This window comes from Polypterus senegalus, chromosome 7, assembly GCF_016835505.1.
Source record: "Polypterus senegalus isolate Bchr_013 chromosome 7, ASM1683550v1, whole genome shotgun sequence".
In the NCBI taxonomy this organism is placed as follows: Eukaryota; Metazoa; Chordata; class Cladistia; order Polypteriformes; family Polypteridae; genus Polypterus; species Polypterus senegalus.
In genome coordinates, this window is record NC_053160.1 from 39,041,622 (window position 1) to 39,058,980 (window position 17,359).

The following is a 17,359-nucleotide window of genomic DNA, read 5'->3' on the forward strand; positions in this document are numbered from 1 at the left end:
TAGACACACTAGTACTGTTATTAACACTATTATTTATAGGTGACAGCAGTGATAGTTTCGTCTGCTAAATATCAATTTCCCATCAATTATATATATATATATATTCTTCAGGTACAATAGTTGTGAAAAAATTACATTTTCAGTGTCAGTCAGTGATGTAGCAGCAGCTTAGTTTAGGATTCATTAATTCATTGACCTCTGTAATGAAAATATAATCTTACTATTAATAGCTAATTGTGGGAACATTACTGTATTTGTGTCTCCAGTATCATGAATGAAAAAAAATGTAACAAAGCACTCTTCTGTGGAAAGAGAAGGAGAGGCAGCTTATTCATAATCACTAGAGGCTTTCGATGATGAAAGACGGAAAAAATAAGTAGTTTAAACTCAAGTTAAAGGCATCATTCTGCTCTAACTACATCAGAAGATGTCTAAATCAGACATGATGCTATCGTTTAACTTTAACAATAAAAAAAAAAACTACACCAGGGCTGTATTCAGGCAGACAGGACAGTACCCTTTTGTGGTTTTAGGAATATTTTATTGTGGACTTTACATTAAAAAAATGCAGAATTGCCCATCATAGCATAACATTAATAAACTCATTTAACCTCACTCAGTGCCTCTTAAACAAAGAAGAGAAGAGTTAATTGTAATTGAGCTAACAGTGGCATGTCAGGTGCAGCACGTTCACTGCCCAGTAACATATCACAGCACGTTGTTGCACAACAAGGCATGGTGTTTTCATTCTCAAACCCACTTTAGCCACCTTAGATAGATAGATAGATAGATAGATAGATAGATAGATAGATAGATAGATAGATAGATAGATAGATAGATAGATAGATCCCTAAACTAGATTATATAGATTTGAGAATATAATGTTAAGTTACAACATCTGAAAGTGATTGATGGATGATGTCTTTGCATCATATGTTTTATTACATTACATTAACACAAATCTGATATTTAACACAAAGTCTGAATGTTAATATTGAGTGATATAAGTTACAAAGAACTTCCTTTATAATGTAGGACAATGTGTAAAAATGCAATAGATAGGAAAAGAATGTTAAATCCACTAACATAAAAAAGCATTTGGTTATCTAATCTTGAAAAATAATAAACTTGAGGTTTGTACAAAAGTGTCAATGAGGTTTGGGGCCTACCATTGCTCTTATCTTTTCTAAGTGAGTATAATTAACTAACTGTAAATAATAATTCTGCATACATGCCATTTATAATTTGGATTCTGTCTAAATACGCACTGAGTTTGTGTTGATTTCTCTGTGTAGCAGTGTTGATTATACTTACTTGTATTTTTTTATGTCCGATGTCTGATGTATTTGTGTTTCAAATAATTTGTGTTAAGTGGTGATTCAAGTGGTAAATAGTGGTTGTAATCATACTGTTTTGACATTTTTCTCGTGTAGTTAGATGAAATATGGCTGGAGATAACGGCCTCAGTTCTGAAGTTTGTGTGCTAATTGAACATGTAGTCACTCTCTCCTGTGATTTGCTATGTAGAATTAAAAATAAAATCAGCTGGATCAGCTCTTGAATTTGACATTTCATTTGGTGGTAAATCCAGAATGCATTGCAATTCTTTCTAAGCAGGATGTCTGGACAGAGATGACAATTTTAAGTTCAGATTTAGGCAACCCCAATTTGTATGAGCCAGCATTGCATCAGAACGACAAGAGACATAAACATTATACAATACAAATGCAATGTGCCAGAAATAAAATACAGATATTTAGCAGTGGCCTTTTTTCATTTGCAGTCATTATAGCATTCCCACACAATAAGTACCATTTACTCATTTTGACTGGTGTCACAACAAAATATTGAATGAATGAGATTTCCATGCAGCCGTTTTCCTGTGGCTTTCTTTGTTTCTCCTCTTATTATTTTTGTACTTTACTTGTATTATGAATAAACAATTGAATTGTGAATTAATCATGTTTATGCTAAACTTTCCATGATCTCATGGTCCAATATGATACTGTAAATCTAAGCTCAGATCATTCTTCCAGCTATATTACCTCTTATTATGGTTAATACAAAGTACTTCTCATTATAATTTAGTTTTTTTAATTAAACCAATAAAATTTACATTTTTTTTGCCAAGGGGAAATAGTACGATAAAATTCATACCTGCATGTCTCCCACAGACTAGAGATAGTAGTCCTACAACAGATCATGAATACAACACCATAGTTTACTTACAGCTTCAGTTGCTATGCACAAGAAAAGCTCTCAGTCGAGAAGCCTTATGACATGTGGATTAACATTAGAATCCCTGAAGCCTACGAAAAAACTCATAATCCCAGCCCACCTTAAATCCCTTCACACCTCTCCATCAGCGTCTTTTGTTTTGCAAATGCGTCGATCAGCAAAAGCAGCGTGCTGTCCGATCCTCCACCTTGATGGAACTGAACTCGGGCAAAAACGTCTCCTAGCTCAAGGCTCCTTATCTGCGTGTGAGCTGCATGGAGTTGTGTAGGGTAAATAATACAGTATATCATTATTTGGAATCCATGCATTTCATGTGTGTTTTTCGTCTATGTGGAAGAAAGACGCAGAGGAAGACAGGAGTGCAATTTAATCAATGTTAGTTTATTTAAAAAATTAATAAACAGGTCAGTAGTGAGCATGGAGCTTTCTGCTTGCAAGTCAGAAAGACTCTCACTTCCCTTTCTTCAGGCTGCTTATATAGTTTTTTTTTTACCTCCCTGTGCCCTTTACTCTAATATTTTTATACTTGCTTCGGTGCTTCCTCTGTGTGACATTTTTTCTATGTCACCATATTTTATTTTTAGATATAGACATAGACATAGAACAGTCTGTTTTGCTAAAGGTTGCTTGTAGGAAATAATAAAAACATTTGTTTGTTAACAGTTGTTATCACCCAGCTTTAAATATTCTTGCTTGCACACACACACATATAGTAGTCAATTGCTTACATCAGTATATCAATATCAGTAATACAGTCATACATACATTATAGCATTGTATTATATATTGAAGCTTCCATAATTTGGTTCCAATAATGGGACTTGAACCCGGGCCATCTGGGTGAAAACTAGGAATCCTAACCACTAATAATGATGTGAAATGTATAATGTGTGAAGACTTTAGTCCAAATATCAATTAAACATTTGCACTTTTATCCATCAGTATAACCAAAGGAAAAAAATTTGATTTACATGTTGCTTTCAATGAGTTACAAACCCAAGCTCCAATGTCAATCGACAGGAAGTTGATTTGTATTTCTTAAATGGTGTAGAGGTAAGAACTGCTGCCTTATAACCCAAAGGTACTGTGTTTTGAGTAGTGAGATGCTATTATTATTATTATTATTATTATTATTATTACTATAATATAATAAAAACATACTGTCACGCACGCGCGACTAGGAGGCCGCGGATTGATTCGATAGCACCTGGGAAACCATTCGCCAGGGAATGGCGGGTATTAACTTTCTCCCTCTGCTTCCTCATAGAAAGAAAGACCTTCCTGCACCATAGGCCTGGATTGACCGCAGTGCGATACTTCCGCCCTTCCTCCGCCATCTTGCCCTGACGTCATCCTTCCCATCCTCCCTTGCGGTCCTTCCCGGCATCCCTCCACTTCCGGCTCCTCCCCAATAAAATGGCCGGCGCCAGGAGTCGGCGCGCGATATGAACTGTTTGTTTATAATTTTGACCTGTTTGTTGTGATTTACAATATACGGGCCGGAAAACCCCAACCCTTGCTACTGTCTCCTCGGTCCTTTACAAGTGGCGTAGCCGGCAGGATAGAGAGATCCCGGAATGACGGAGGGACAGGACCTCAACACGTGCTGCAGGAATGAATGACCAGCTCCAGGCGCTGCAGCGCAAGCCGCCACCACCGGGAGCTGGAGGCCACGAAGGCCAGGTTAGTGGAAGCCCAACGGGCGAGACCAGACCCGCCCAGGCAGCCGCCTCCTCCTATGGTTCCGATGGGCCCTTCGGAGGACGTCGATGCCTACCTGGGCATGTTTGAGAGGACGGCCACCCGGAACGAGTGGCAGCGGTCCCAGTGGCGTCCATCTTGGCGCCATACCTGAAGGACCAGCGCTGCGCCTATTATGACCTCCCTGAGGAGGAGGCCGCTAATTACGACCTCCTCAAGCCCGAAATACTGGCCCGCTACGGCATTAGACCGGGCCAGCAGGCGGCCGAATGGCGGAACTGGGTCTTTGACCCGAAAAGCCGCGCCCAGGCGTTGAGTTCTGGGGCAAGATGGGCGCTGGCTACGGCCAGAGAGCCCGGCGGGCGGAAAGTGGTCGGCGGGTGGCCTGTGAAGGCCTGGTCAATCACGATGCCCAGTTCCCTCGCCCAGCAGGTCCGGGGACACGCCTATCAGAATATGTCGGGCCTCCTCGACGTCCTGGAGCGTCAGTTGGCGGTCCTCCGACTTGGGGGGTCAGAAAAGCCTGCTCGCGGGAACCGGCAGGGACGGGCGGCCACCCCGAGCCCCGACGCGCTGCAGAAGCGCCAGCCAGAGCCAGAGAGGGCGGGTCCGCCGCGCTGTTTTAAGTGTGGCGAGACCGGTCACCTGCTGCCAAACTGCCCCCATCACATCGCCCCGGAGCCTATGGACTGCAGCTGGACATCATCGGAGAGGTATTGTACCCCGCCGCATCCCTTGGCGAGTCCAATCACGGGAGTGGTGTTGCTAAATGGGCACGCCGTGGTGGCTTTGTTTGATTCCGGCAGCAACATTACCATTGTTGCTCGCCGGTTTGTCTTACCGCAACAGTGGTTAAAACAGCATTTGTTGGTCACCTGTGTGCATGGGGGGACTAGGTCATATCGTTCCGCTCACTGCTATGTCACCTGGAAGGGGGAACCAATCCAAATGACGGTCGCTGTGTTACCTGACCCCCCCTTCCCAGTGATTCTGGGACAAGACTGGTCTAAAAGAATCAGCGGTAAGCCATTCGCCGCTCCGGGGCCTCGTTGGATCTTGTTATGAGGGGAAAAGGCACCCCTCCCGCGCCTCCACGCCGTGCACAAGGGCAGGCCCTATGGGCGCTGGTGTCTCGGGGACCTTCCGTGGCTACGGACCTTGACCCGAAGATTCCGCGGAGAAGGGACTAGCCAGGAACTCTTCCCGGCCCAGGCCCCAAGACCCTCTCGGCGCCTGGACCATCAATTTCGGTCCACGCCGCCTCCTTTAAGAGGGAGCAGTGGAATGATGACTCCCTGCGCTTTGCCCGGAATGCGATCGTTCTGCCTAACAGCTCAACAGCGGACGGATCCACACCGCGGGAACCCTTCTTTGTCCTTGAGAATGATCTGTTGTACCGAGTGGCTACCCATGAGGGCGAGGTGCGGAAGTTGTTGCTAATTCCGCGCACCTTCCGGCGGGAGATATGCGAGTTGGCACATGCTCACCTCCTAGGCGCACCTGGGGCGAAAAACACTGGAGAGGATTAAGCTCCGCTTTTACTGGCCTGGGATCAATGAGGAGGTCCGGCGGGTTCTGTCAATCCTGTCCGAGTGCCAGACCCGCCAGATTCCTAGGAGGGACCGTGCTCCTCTAGTCCCTATTCCCCTCGTGGACATCCCCTTTGAAAGGATAGGGGTCGATTTGGTGGGACCCTGGAGCCCTCAACCCGTGGCCACAAGTATATCCTAGTCATGGTGGACTATGCCACCCGGTACCCAGAGGCGGTTCCCCTGCGCCCGCTAATACTAAAAGCATCGCACGGAACTGGTTAATTTGTTTTCAGCGTGGGCATACCCAAGGAGGTCCTCACGGACCAGGGTACGCCTTCACTTCGGATACGTTCAAGGAGGTAGCCAAATTACTGCAGATAAAGCACCTGAAAGCGTCAGTCTATCACCCGCAAACTGACGGGTTGGTCGAACGATTTAATCAGGCGCTTAAGCAGATGCTCCGCAAGGTAGTCAGCGCGACGGCAGGAACTGGGACCAGCTCCTCCCGCTCGTGCTTTTTGCCTACCGGGAGGTACCCCAGGCCTCTACAGGCTTCTCCCCTTTTGAATTACTATACGGGCGACAACCCCGGGAATCCTCGACATCCTAAAAGAAGGCTGGGAGGCCGAGGCTCTTCCCTCCTCTAACATTTTGAGTACGTGGCGCAACTGCGCGACCGACTCACAAAGATCAGGCCCCTCCTAAAAGAGCACGCGGACTCGTGCGCAAGCAGCGCAGGCCGGTGTTACAACCGCAACTCCGTCCTCAGGGAGTTCCGCCCGGGGGACCGAGTTATGGTGCTCGTCCCGACCTCCCACTCGAAGCTGCTCGCTCACTGGCAAGGGCCTTACGAGGTTAAGGAGAGAAAAGGACTCGTCGACTATTTGGTGAAACAGCCCAATCGTCGACCGAAAGTGAGAGGATCTATCATGTCAACCTGTTAAAGCCCTGAGAGATAGAGAGGAGCTCCCCAGCTCCCGTAGGTCACTCTCCCTTTTAGCAAGCACAACTGCCCTTAACCTCGGCGAAGAGCTGACCCCAAGCAGCGGCAGGAGTTAGCCCAAACACTCCGAGCCATCCCGAGGTAGTGGCGAGTCACCCGGCGGACCGCTGATTGAGCACGATATAGTCACGGAGCCCGGGTAATCGTCCGGGAGAGGCCCTACCGACTCCCGGAGGCAAAACGCGCAGAGGTCGAACTGGAGGTGAAACGTATGTTGGACATGGACATAATTGAAGAGAGCCATAGTCCCTGGTCCAGCCCTATTGTCCTCGTCTCCAAGCCAGGCGGCTCCTGGAGGTTCTGTAATGACTTTAGGCGTCTGAATCAGATCTCCAAGTTCGATGCCTACCCCATGCCCGCATTGGCGACCTCCTTGAGCGGCTGGGTGCGGCTCGTATCTGACTACCCTTGACATGACAAAGGGTATTGGCAAATTCCTTTAACGGCATCCGCAAAGGAGAAAACGGCCTTTAGCACCCCTAGCGGGCACTGGCAGTACAAGGTCCTCCCATTTGGGCTGCACGGGCCCGGCGACCTTCCAACGTCTGGTAGATAGAGTGCTGAAGCCCCACCAGTCCTATAGCGCCGCCTACCTGGATGACGTTGTCATCTATTCCGGCACCTGGGAGGAGCATCTACTGCAGGTCGCAGCTGTCCTCCGAACACTGGCTAAAGCCGGCCTCCGCATAAACCCCCGGAAGTGTTTTTTTGGATTAAAGGAGGCCAAATATTTAGGCTACCTCGTGGGACAAGGACAGGTGCGCCACAGAGCTCCAAAGTTAAAGACATCTTAGAATGGCCCGTCCGAGTACCAAGAAACAGGTGCAGGCTTTCTTGGGGCTTGCGGGGTACTACCGCCGGTTTGTTCCTCGTTTCTCGAAGAGCAGCACCCTTGACTGACCTGACACAAAAGGGCGCTCCCCTATACGTGGTGTGGACCGACAAAGCAGAACACGCGTTCAGTGACCTAAAGAAGGCCCTAACGTCGGCACCTGTGTTACGGACGCCCGATTTTGGGCTCCCGCTTATTCTCCAGACCGACGCGCGGACACAGGCCTGGGTGCCGTGCTGAGCCAAAGCGTCGATGGTGTCGAGCACCCTGTGATGTACCTTAGCCGGAACTGATGGACCGGGAGACCCGGTGCGCGGCAGTGGAGAGGGAGGCCTTGGCCATTAAGTGGGCAGTGACCCACCTCCGTTACTACCTGCTGGGTCGCGAATTCGCTCTGGTGACTGATCACGCTGCACTTCAGTGGATGTCCCTACACAAAGAGTCGAATCCGCGGGTCACCAGGTGGTTCCTGGACTTACAGCCGTATAAGTTCACTGTCACTTATCGGCGGGCACCCTTCAGGCCAATGCCGATGCCCTCTCTCGTATTCACGACCTCTCGGTTAGGTCCGCCCGACCTGACGGTCCTGGGCTAAGGGGGATCGTGTCACGCACGCCAGTAGGAGGCCGCGGATTGATTCGATAGCACCTGGGAAACCATTCGCCGCCAGGGAATGGCGGGTATTAACTTTCTCCCTCTGCTTCCTCATAGAAAGAAAGACCTTCCTGCACCATAGGCCTGGATTGACCGCAGTGCGATACTTCCGCCCTTCCTCCGCCATCTTGCCCTGACGTCATCCTTCCCATCCTCCCTTGCGGTCCTTCCCGGCATCCCTCCACTTCCGGCTCCTCCCCAATAAAATGGCCGCGACGCCAGGAGTCGGCGTCGCGCATTATGAACTGTTTTGTTTATAATTTTGACCAGTGTTTGTTGGTGATTTACAATATACGGGGCCGGAAAACCCCAACCCTTGCTACTGTCTCCTCGGTCCTTTACAATACATTTGATTTGAGTCTGTAATACCTGGTGTAAATTTTGGTACTTGTAAAAGTTAGTGCTTGTTTTTTTGTTACTCAGTTTTATTCTCACAGTGACGTTCACGTTGTACAACGAACGTGCCTCTCCCTCTCTGAGTTGATGGCATTTATCTCCATTCTTTTCACAAGAGCAGCACTGTGGCTGATGCCTGCTCAAAATTATTTGTTGTACCGACAATCAAAGATTCAACCCGATCAAAGATGATATCATGTGACTGCTATCAGACTGGACAAAGGCAGGACCGTAACAACAGACAGGTTCTTCACAGTGCTTCCGATGGCTAATAGACAGCTGCACACTGCATTGACACCATAAAGTAAAATTTGACTTCCACCTGCAGCTAAACTCACTTCAGTATATGAGCAATTTGCCATGCTGCTGTTTAGATCTGACAGTGCCATGATGACCTCTTCATGGGAAGAGTACACTAATGTCCCTTCCTATAGTCCCCTCTTTAGAATGTGGAAGGAAAACTCAAGTATGCAGAGGAAGAAAAAACAACATGCAGATACAGGTATAACCTGCAGAATCCACACAGAGAGTGTGAGGGCCAGGATTTGAACCAGGGAGTCAGTAGCTGTGAGGCAGCAGGACTAACTTCTCTATCACCATCACCCCCATCATCATACGTTCCTTGAGCAAATGCAGCCTTTACTTTTTAAATATAAGCCGGATGAATCAGCACTAAAATTATTTTTCTGTTGCAGGTTATTGGTTGGATCACCATGGAGTGGCTACCCTCAGAACAGAATGGGTGATATCTACAGATGCCCGCTACATGAAGTCAGAACAACATGTGACAAACTGCAGATTCAGAGTGGGTGCTGTTTTAGTTTTACTTTTCCACCTTACATGCACAATAATGGAGTCCAAGCTAGCATACTGTATGTGTAACTTGAATGCTGGATGCATACTTGTGTCTTGCTTATTAAAAATGTCATTAAATACTTGCTGAATAAGCACCGTAAGTATTCCTGGGTCCAGAGTTAAAAGAGAGCCCTCCGCTTAACTCAGGAAGTCAGAGTTGGGAGAGGAGCTGGTCAACACTCCCCTGTGAGAAGTAGAGGAAAACGAAAGGAGCAAAGAGTGGGACTATTGTTATTATTGTGTTGTGTGAGTGCTGCAACGACAATGAAGGGAGGAAGCCTGTAAAAGATACATGTTACTACAAATAAAAGTACTGGACTTGAACCCAGGACTCTGAGTGTGAAGTTGTGTCCGGGGTTCGGTGTGTTGGAATGGCCCCTATTGGCCACAATGGTCATGTTGATGACATCAACATGCATGCACTCTCACTGTCCTATGGGAATGATCACTAAAGCAATCAGTGTGGTACAGCTGGCAAAGTACAATCAAAGTTATAATAGTGTTGCCATTATAAATACAAAGTACAATGGTACTGCCAAAGTACAATCAAATTTAAATTAAATTTGTAATGTTAGAAAAAGGCTTCCAGCAACAAACAACATTAGAAACAAATTCCCTGAGGCAAAAAAAAACACAGAGAAGTACATATACTTTATCCAGAACATCTGTAGAAAACTATTGATAAATGACCTTCATAATAACGTTCATCTAAATGATACACAAGGATTTTTCCTGTCTATGTGGAACAGTTTAAGGGAGGGCCAGAAAGAGAGCTGTTTAACACTAGAATCCCGGAAGCCTACGAAAATATTTGTAATGTCAGGCCACCATAAATTCCCTTCTACCTCCTCATCAGCATCTTTGTTTTGCAAATGGGTCAATCAGCACAAGCAGCAAGCAGCCTGCTCACTTATCCCCCACCGAGGCAGCTGAAGTCAAGTCAGTCGCAGAATTCTCAGAGCTGAAGTCTGTTTATCTGGGATTTAGATGTCTGGAATTGAATAAATGTAAAATATATATCGTTATTTGGAATACATACATTTCATATGTGTTCTGTGCCTACAACGATCTGTGTAAAGGTAGGATGACCAGAAATGTGAGGCAAGAAATGTTGAACATATAACTAAACCAGAAACTTTTTTCATGTTATAGTAATAATGCCAAAATGCTGACGTGAAGTGTAGAACGTGTGAAGACTTAAGTCCAAATATCCAGCAAACACTTTCACAAAAGGTATAACAAAAATGTGCACTTTTATTCAAGAATATAACTGAAGAAAAAGAAATTATTTAATTTACATTTTCCTCTTAATATTTAAAAACAGAAGCCCAAATATCAATCAACACAACCTAAACAAGTCAGCTTGGCTGGTGCAGTGGGAAGAACGGCTGTCTCATAATCAAGAGGTTGTGGGTTCGAGCCAGGATCCTTCCTGCATTTACCATTTCGAGTAGTGAGCTGCTATTGTCCTGCAATGCCATTTGAACATGTTTTTTTTTTCCAATCTTAAGTAGTCTCCATGTTATGGTGCATAATACTGAGAATGCAGACAGACTTCTTCTTTTTGGGCGCATTCACTGTCAGCATGGCACTTCCAGATCTAAACACTAGCTTGGAGAATTGCTCGCGTACGAAAGTGACTTTAGCTGCAGCTGGAAGTTTCGGTCCTCCATTATTTATGGTGTCAAGTAGAGTTGTGTTGTGGTGCGGTAGTCTATTAGCCAGAGAAAGTGAGGTGAAGAAGTTGTGTGTTGTTACGATTCTGCCTTTGTCTAGATACGGCTCCATAAGCTTTAATATTATAGTCTCGGAAAGTCTTTCTCCCATGGGATGACCAGGATCATTCCCTAAATAAGGAGTGGCATTGCACAGGTACTTTGTCTCCAGATCTGCTGCAATCTAAAACTTTATGCTAAATTTGTCAGGCTTGGCTGAGATGTTTTGCAAGAAAGGACAACAGGCCTTGGTTGGAAACAGTTGCTCATCAACAGTAATATGTTGCCCTGGGTTGTAACTCAAAACACAGTCCTCAACGAAACATTGCCAGATGTCCAAGATTGCAGTAAATTTGTCATTTTTCACACGTTCTGAACAGGTGTCTTTGTTGTCAAAGCTGCATGACCATCAAAACTGTATTCTTGCTGACAGGAAAAGAACTGTGGTAGCATCTGTTGTGAGTGAAGCACATTGCACAGGCCAATCAGATTCACGTCAACTGAGGGATACACAATGCAGCTGCGACAAACATGGACAGTTGCCTGTGCAAACTGATGACTGTTTGGGTCTTTACAGCAGACCTGTAGTTTCCATTGCAATCAAAAGTCATACCAAGGACATACACACTATTATTTCATGAAAAAAAACAAGATCTGCAAACTCAGCTTGGTGTCAAGCCAAAAGCATAAGCTGTTTCACTGATGATGCATGACAAATAATGAGATGGCAGGACACTGCTGCACAAACAGAAGTGAGATGACAGCCTGAATACAGAGCTACTGAGCAGTACAGAGCGTATCAGGTGAATTTAAAGAGCACCTTCCAGAAGAACCTACTTCCGTGATAGGAAGTAGGAAAAATTAGTGCCTGAACCACCTTTATTTGAGGTTCTTTGACTGGAGGTCCGAGTGTTTCCTAGTATTGTCAGAATCATCTTAAACTCCTACTGATCCTGTACTGAAATAAGGAAAAAGGAAAAATGGCAGATGAATTTTAAAAGGTGTTTTACTATGACCTCATCAGCTCTGTATCTGTCGCACAAAGAACAGATGATGGGAAAGATTTTAGTGAGCATTGTTTTCATGTGTAGTGCAGAGGAAGCATTACTTTATGTTGAATCAAATGATATTTTCTACTGATAAACCCTGATGAACTCTGTGCAGACCTCCCTGACAGACATTTTCTAAAATGCTCATAGCCATTTCCTCACTCGACTGAACTTAGGGATAATCTGTTAACCAATACAAAGTGAATACAAATGGAAAAGTTATAAATCTTAAACTAGGTCTGTCTATTAAGGGATTATAAATAATCTGCAATGGTGTGTTACAGACTGAGAAATGCTCTGTGATGGCAAAAATGTCAAACTGGTACACAGCCAAGAAAGTGTGATGGGGCAGACAAAATGTATTTTTCAGCTGAGGAAGCAAAATGCTCATCTATATAAAAAGATAATATCCAGGCTTCAGGTAGTAAATATTTGATGAAATTGAGACTGTAAAAAAACATAACCTTAAGTACTAGTAGTTTGAACGGACACCTTAGATTATTTAAAAAAAAACATTTTCAAATGTAATATTTAAAAAAATTATATATATATTAAAAAGATTACCAAACAGTGTGTTAGGTGACTCTAGAAAGTATGAAGTTAGTTGTAATAGGGCTAACAGTGGCATGTCATTTATACCCACAAGAAAACAGAGGCAGAGGCAGCACGTTCACCGCCAATAACAAATCATAACACGATATAGCACAACATGGCATGGCATTCTCATTCTCAAACCTACTTAAGCCACCTTAGATAGATAGAACTATATTTATTCCTCAGGGGAATTATGACTTATTATTATATTATAATAAATAGCAACCCACCTCTGAGATACACAAGAGAACGACTGAAAAACTAAAAAAAGAAAAACTTAGGACTTGGCTAAAGATAAAAAGATCTGATCACAGTGAGGTGTTATGCAGGCATTTTGCTGTTGGCATGAAGGTGTCCCAAAAGTGTTTCTTGACCCACATCTGCTGAATAATTCTTTGGCTGAAAAGCAGTCAGTGCTAGTGTGTCAGAGAGAGAGGGTGTGCAGCATTTTTCATCACGGCACTAAGTTTTGTTTCATTTTCTCCTTCACGACTAAATTCAGGACGTTAAGAGTGCATCTGCCTTCTTAATTAACATAAATGTTTCCTAACAAAAAAGATTCTGCTCTGCCCTTTCCTATACATTTTCTCTTTATTATAAAATTAGTCCAGCTTTTTATTGATGTAAACCCTAAAGTACTTGTTGTAGTGCACCACCTCCATATCCACTTCCTGAATAGCTGTTATATTTATAGTCTGAGGTGTAGAAGGTGAAGAGAAAAGGACACAAGGGAATAAAACAAGACAAGTATACTTGTTCACTGATGTATTCTTGGACAAAGGAGCTCATGCTGCTGCACCATAGTTTATCAGCTAGTATTAGGTAGGTCCGCTACAACCAGACAAAGCCCCCAAGCAATCTGTTTTCTGCCCGTAATGGCTTTCAAAGTGATGATGTGATGTAGTTAAAAACTTGGGCGGCACTGTGGCGCAGTGGGTAGCGCTGCTGCCGTGCAGTAAAAAAGACCTGGGTTTGCTTCCCAGGTCTTCCCTGCGTGGAGTTTGCTTGTTCTACGTAGGTTTCCTCCGGGTACTCCAGTTTCCTCCCACAGTCCAAAGACGTGCAGGTTAGGCGCATTGGCAATCCTAAATTGTCCTTAGTGTGTGCTTGGTGTGCGGGTGTGTGTGTGCCCTGCCCAGGAATTTGTTCCTGCCTTGTGCCCTGTGTTGGCTGGGATTGGCTCCAGCAGACCTCTGTGTTAGGATATAGCAGGTTGGATAATGACTGACTGACTGACTAAGTTAAAAACATTCACAAATAGGAAATAAAATTCAAATTCATGTGAAATTTGGAACTAAGTGACAACATATAACATTCTTTTAAGTGAAAAAAAAATTTCAAAGAACAAAAAATTTTGATTGTCAAAATGGGTTTCCCAGTTCTGAACAGCCTGGAACATAAGGCATGCGTCCAACAGGAGAGTGTTAGCCCCACAGATCAGTCAGGCTCAGTGCTGGGAAATGCACTGTGGAAAGGTTGTTCCCTTTATAGCATCATCTCAAAACCACAACAACGACAAAATTATCACAACAAAAAAATTGATATAGAATGGTTTATACAGTGCGTCCATGTAAATTATACTTTAATGATGGCACAGGAATTCACTCAGTGGAAAATTTTACAGTACCATACAACCGATTGTACTGTACAATAATATACAATTACATACATTAACTTATATAACATTTGTAATGTACATAAATAAATATAGAGTAAAATGAAAAGGAAATTAAATAAAAAAAGTAATAAAATTTAATTTGAAACTAAGCACATTGGGTCAAATGAAGTAACCAAACTACATGAATTGATTGGCATGGGGTGGCTTAATGCCTTTGTGCACATCGACCTTTAAAGATCTATTATGGTGTGTGTGTTTGTGTGTGTTCATTTCATCCAGCATGTACTCTGGTAGGACAAACAAGCTGTCAGCTATCTTCACTTATGAATTTTGTCAAGTGTGTGTGCGTGTTTGTTTGTATGCCTGTTTGTCTTGACACTTGTCAACCCAGCAAAGAGATTTCTGCCTCCTCTTCATATAAAACTTGGACTGCTTTTGTGAAGGCAACATTTGAGACAGATGTTTCTACAAATAACGGAAGCCAAGAATAAGGAAGTCCACAAATCAGACATATCATCAATGACAAATGATTCAAAGATCTGCTAGTGGGCCCAGAGGAAATCTCCTGAAAAGTCCTTCAAGGATGTTATTGGCAACTACAGAGCCAAACTATGTCAGGCAGGTTAACAACAGCATACAAAACGATAAAGTGCAACATGTCGCTAAAGATTCGTTTTCCGCATTCACAGTTGGTGTTCTTCTTTGTTAATCTTGGTGCAGTCAGTGAAGCACATTCACCTAACAAAGAGAAAGTGGTATCAGAGTAAGTGGAATCCATCCATTTTTGTTGGACACTGAAATGAGAAGCATTAGATGCTAATTTCAAACAAAATCAGCAGCAAGACATTTTTATTATCTTAACTGAACTAAGGCAGTGTGTCAGTATCATTAAGTGATTAAACACACTAAATTCAATAAAAGTTAATTTAATGTTTCTCCAGATTCCTTCATGATACAGTCAATCTGAAGTTATATTTATGTTCAGCCTGTAGCTGTCTATCTAAATCACAAAAAAGTGTTATTGTTGCAAAACATTGAAAAAAATGTGTTGTCCAGGGTAATGATTTATTCATTAGTTGAAATGTTACAATATATAAATGTATGTTTATGTAATATAATTCATTTTGTGCCAATGTTTTGTATGTATTTTTCAGGTAAAACCACAATCCAGACTGTGACTGAAATAAAAAACAATATGACCCTGGGCTTAACTCTTAATACAAATACTAAAACTGGATTTATGGTAAATATGAAATGACTATATTTACTTGATTGTCTTTTCATTTTAACCAACTTAGTGGTAGACCTGAGTATCACATGGGCTGTAAAAACAGTGCTTAAAGCGTTAGTCCCAAGTGTCACTCGGGTAACTGTATAGCTGTAACTTGACTAAGACTCGAGGATTACTCAGGCTGTAAAAGTGCCAACACCATTATTGCTGAGCATTACTCAGGCAACGGTATAGGTGCGTCTTGCGGAACCGTCATGCCTGAGCGTTATCTAGACAACATTAAAGATGTGTCTTCTCCTAGTCTCATAATGGCGTCTCATAAGAAACGCCTCTCATCATCAGTGATGACGAAGTGAATCTGTCTTCAGGCAGTGAAATTCAAATGGTCAGTGAAACCAAAAGTGCTTCTGGGGATCCGAAAGTGAGACTCACGTCACTAGCATATGTGCAGTATGCTGTTCATAATATTATTACTATTCATCATTACTATTATTATTTCTATCATTATACTTTCTACACTTCTGACTTTGTACTTTTAGATTTTTTTTTGCACATTTTACTGTAGAAAGATGAGATTTAATAAAAATGTAATTTTTCAAGCCATAAAATGCAAAGCTTTTTACATGTTTTATAGAGAAAAACTGTAATGCTAAGGAGGTAAAGTTTTCTCAGGAAATTGGTTTGCATGTATATAAGTGAACAATGTGATTTAGAATTACATTTTAAATTGATGAACACGACATACTTGTTATTTTTATTGTTTAGCACAGTGTAAAATTTAAATTGTAAGATGATTTGTGTGTTGATCTGTTTCACTCTGCCATTGCAGTGGAAATAGAAATTAAAGTGTCCATTACCATTTCAAACTGTACAATCGTTGGGGTGGATAAAAAGCTTGCATGGAATACCCTTATAGCAGTGGTTCCCAACCTTTTCGATGCCCCGCACCACTAGGAAATATTTGATTTATGTTCACATCCCCTATAAAAGTAATATCACATTTGAAGATGAAGATGTCAAATTTCTAATTTTTGAACCACAGATTGAACCACACACAGTACTGTGGGTGAATAAATTGAACTCAAAAAATAAGCTTTTAACTTTTAAAAATGTATAAATCTCAGTAATCTTGTAATGTGTGCCCCACGAAGCTTAGGTATCCCTCGAAGCATCAAACGGTGTGAAGAAATGACACACGATTAACAATTGAGGTGTTTGGGGGATTGGAGACCCTTCATGTGGCAAAAGAATGACGGCTTGCTGCTAAGCAACGAAACACAGTCAACAGGCTTTGTCCCCTGATATCACCCAAAATGCCGTTTAAAAAAAGATGCGATGCACAGAAAAAATTGCTGCTCTTCTGCCAGGACCGTCAACAGGAGAGACGGGCTGAGTATAAGCAACTGGTGTTGCATTTAGTTCAGTCCCCTACTGGCAAAAATGTCGATCAAATCTCAAAATCAGTGGCGTTATATGATCAGGGCTTGTACAGAAATCAGTAGTAGACCTCACCCTTCTCTACCGATCATAAGAAGATCCAAATTCCACTCTCTTTAAAAACGTTATTCGCCTTTACGAATGCTCCGTCAGTATCAAGGAATCCACGAGAATGCACTTTTCTGTGACTCATTTACAGGTGACAATTGTATGCGCTATGTTTGATTCTTCATATCATAGAACAGGAACACTAACTAATAAATGCCCAACAAATGACGGCACATTGCAAGACACTGACTGCACCATGATAGAGTCAGACAACGCAACTTCCTCATTTTTGGCAAATCGCAATGCAGCCTTACTCTTTGTCACACCCCCAAAATACCATCTCACACCTCTTGGGGGTGCGGGCACCCCAGGTTGGGAACCCCTACTTTAGAATAACAGATAACCATTGAGAAATCATCTATTTATTTAAGAAATTATTTCAAATAATAGATGTGT

General features: G+C 43.1%; 1 protein-coding gene across 1 annotated transcript in view; it reads left to right on the forward strand.

The window, feature by feature from the left end:
• Positions 1-17,359, forward strand: part of itga2.2 (integrin, alpha 2 (CD49B, alpha 2 subunit of VLA-2 receptor), tandem duplicate 2) — a 165,907-nt gene that overhangs the window by 63,426 nt on the left and 85,122 nt on the right. The window contains exons 3-4 of the mRNA XM_039758501.1: positions 9,052-9,161; positions 15,342-15,430. Coding sequence (XP_039614435.1) covers positions 9,052-9,161; positions 15,342-15,430 — 199 coding nt within the window. The remainder of the gene's footprint in view (positions 1-9,051; positions 9,162-15,341; positions 15,431-17,359) is intronic.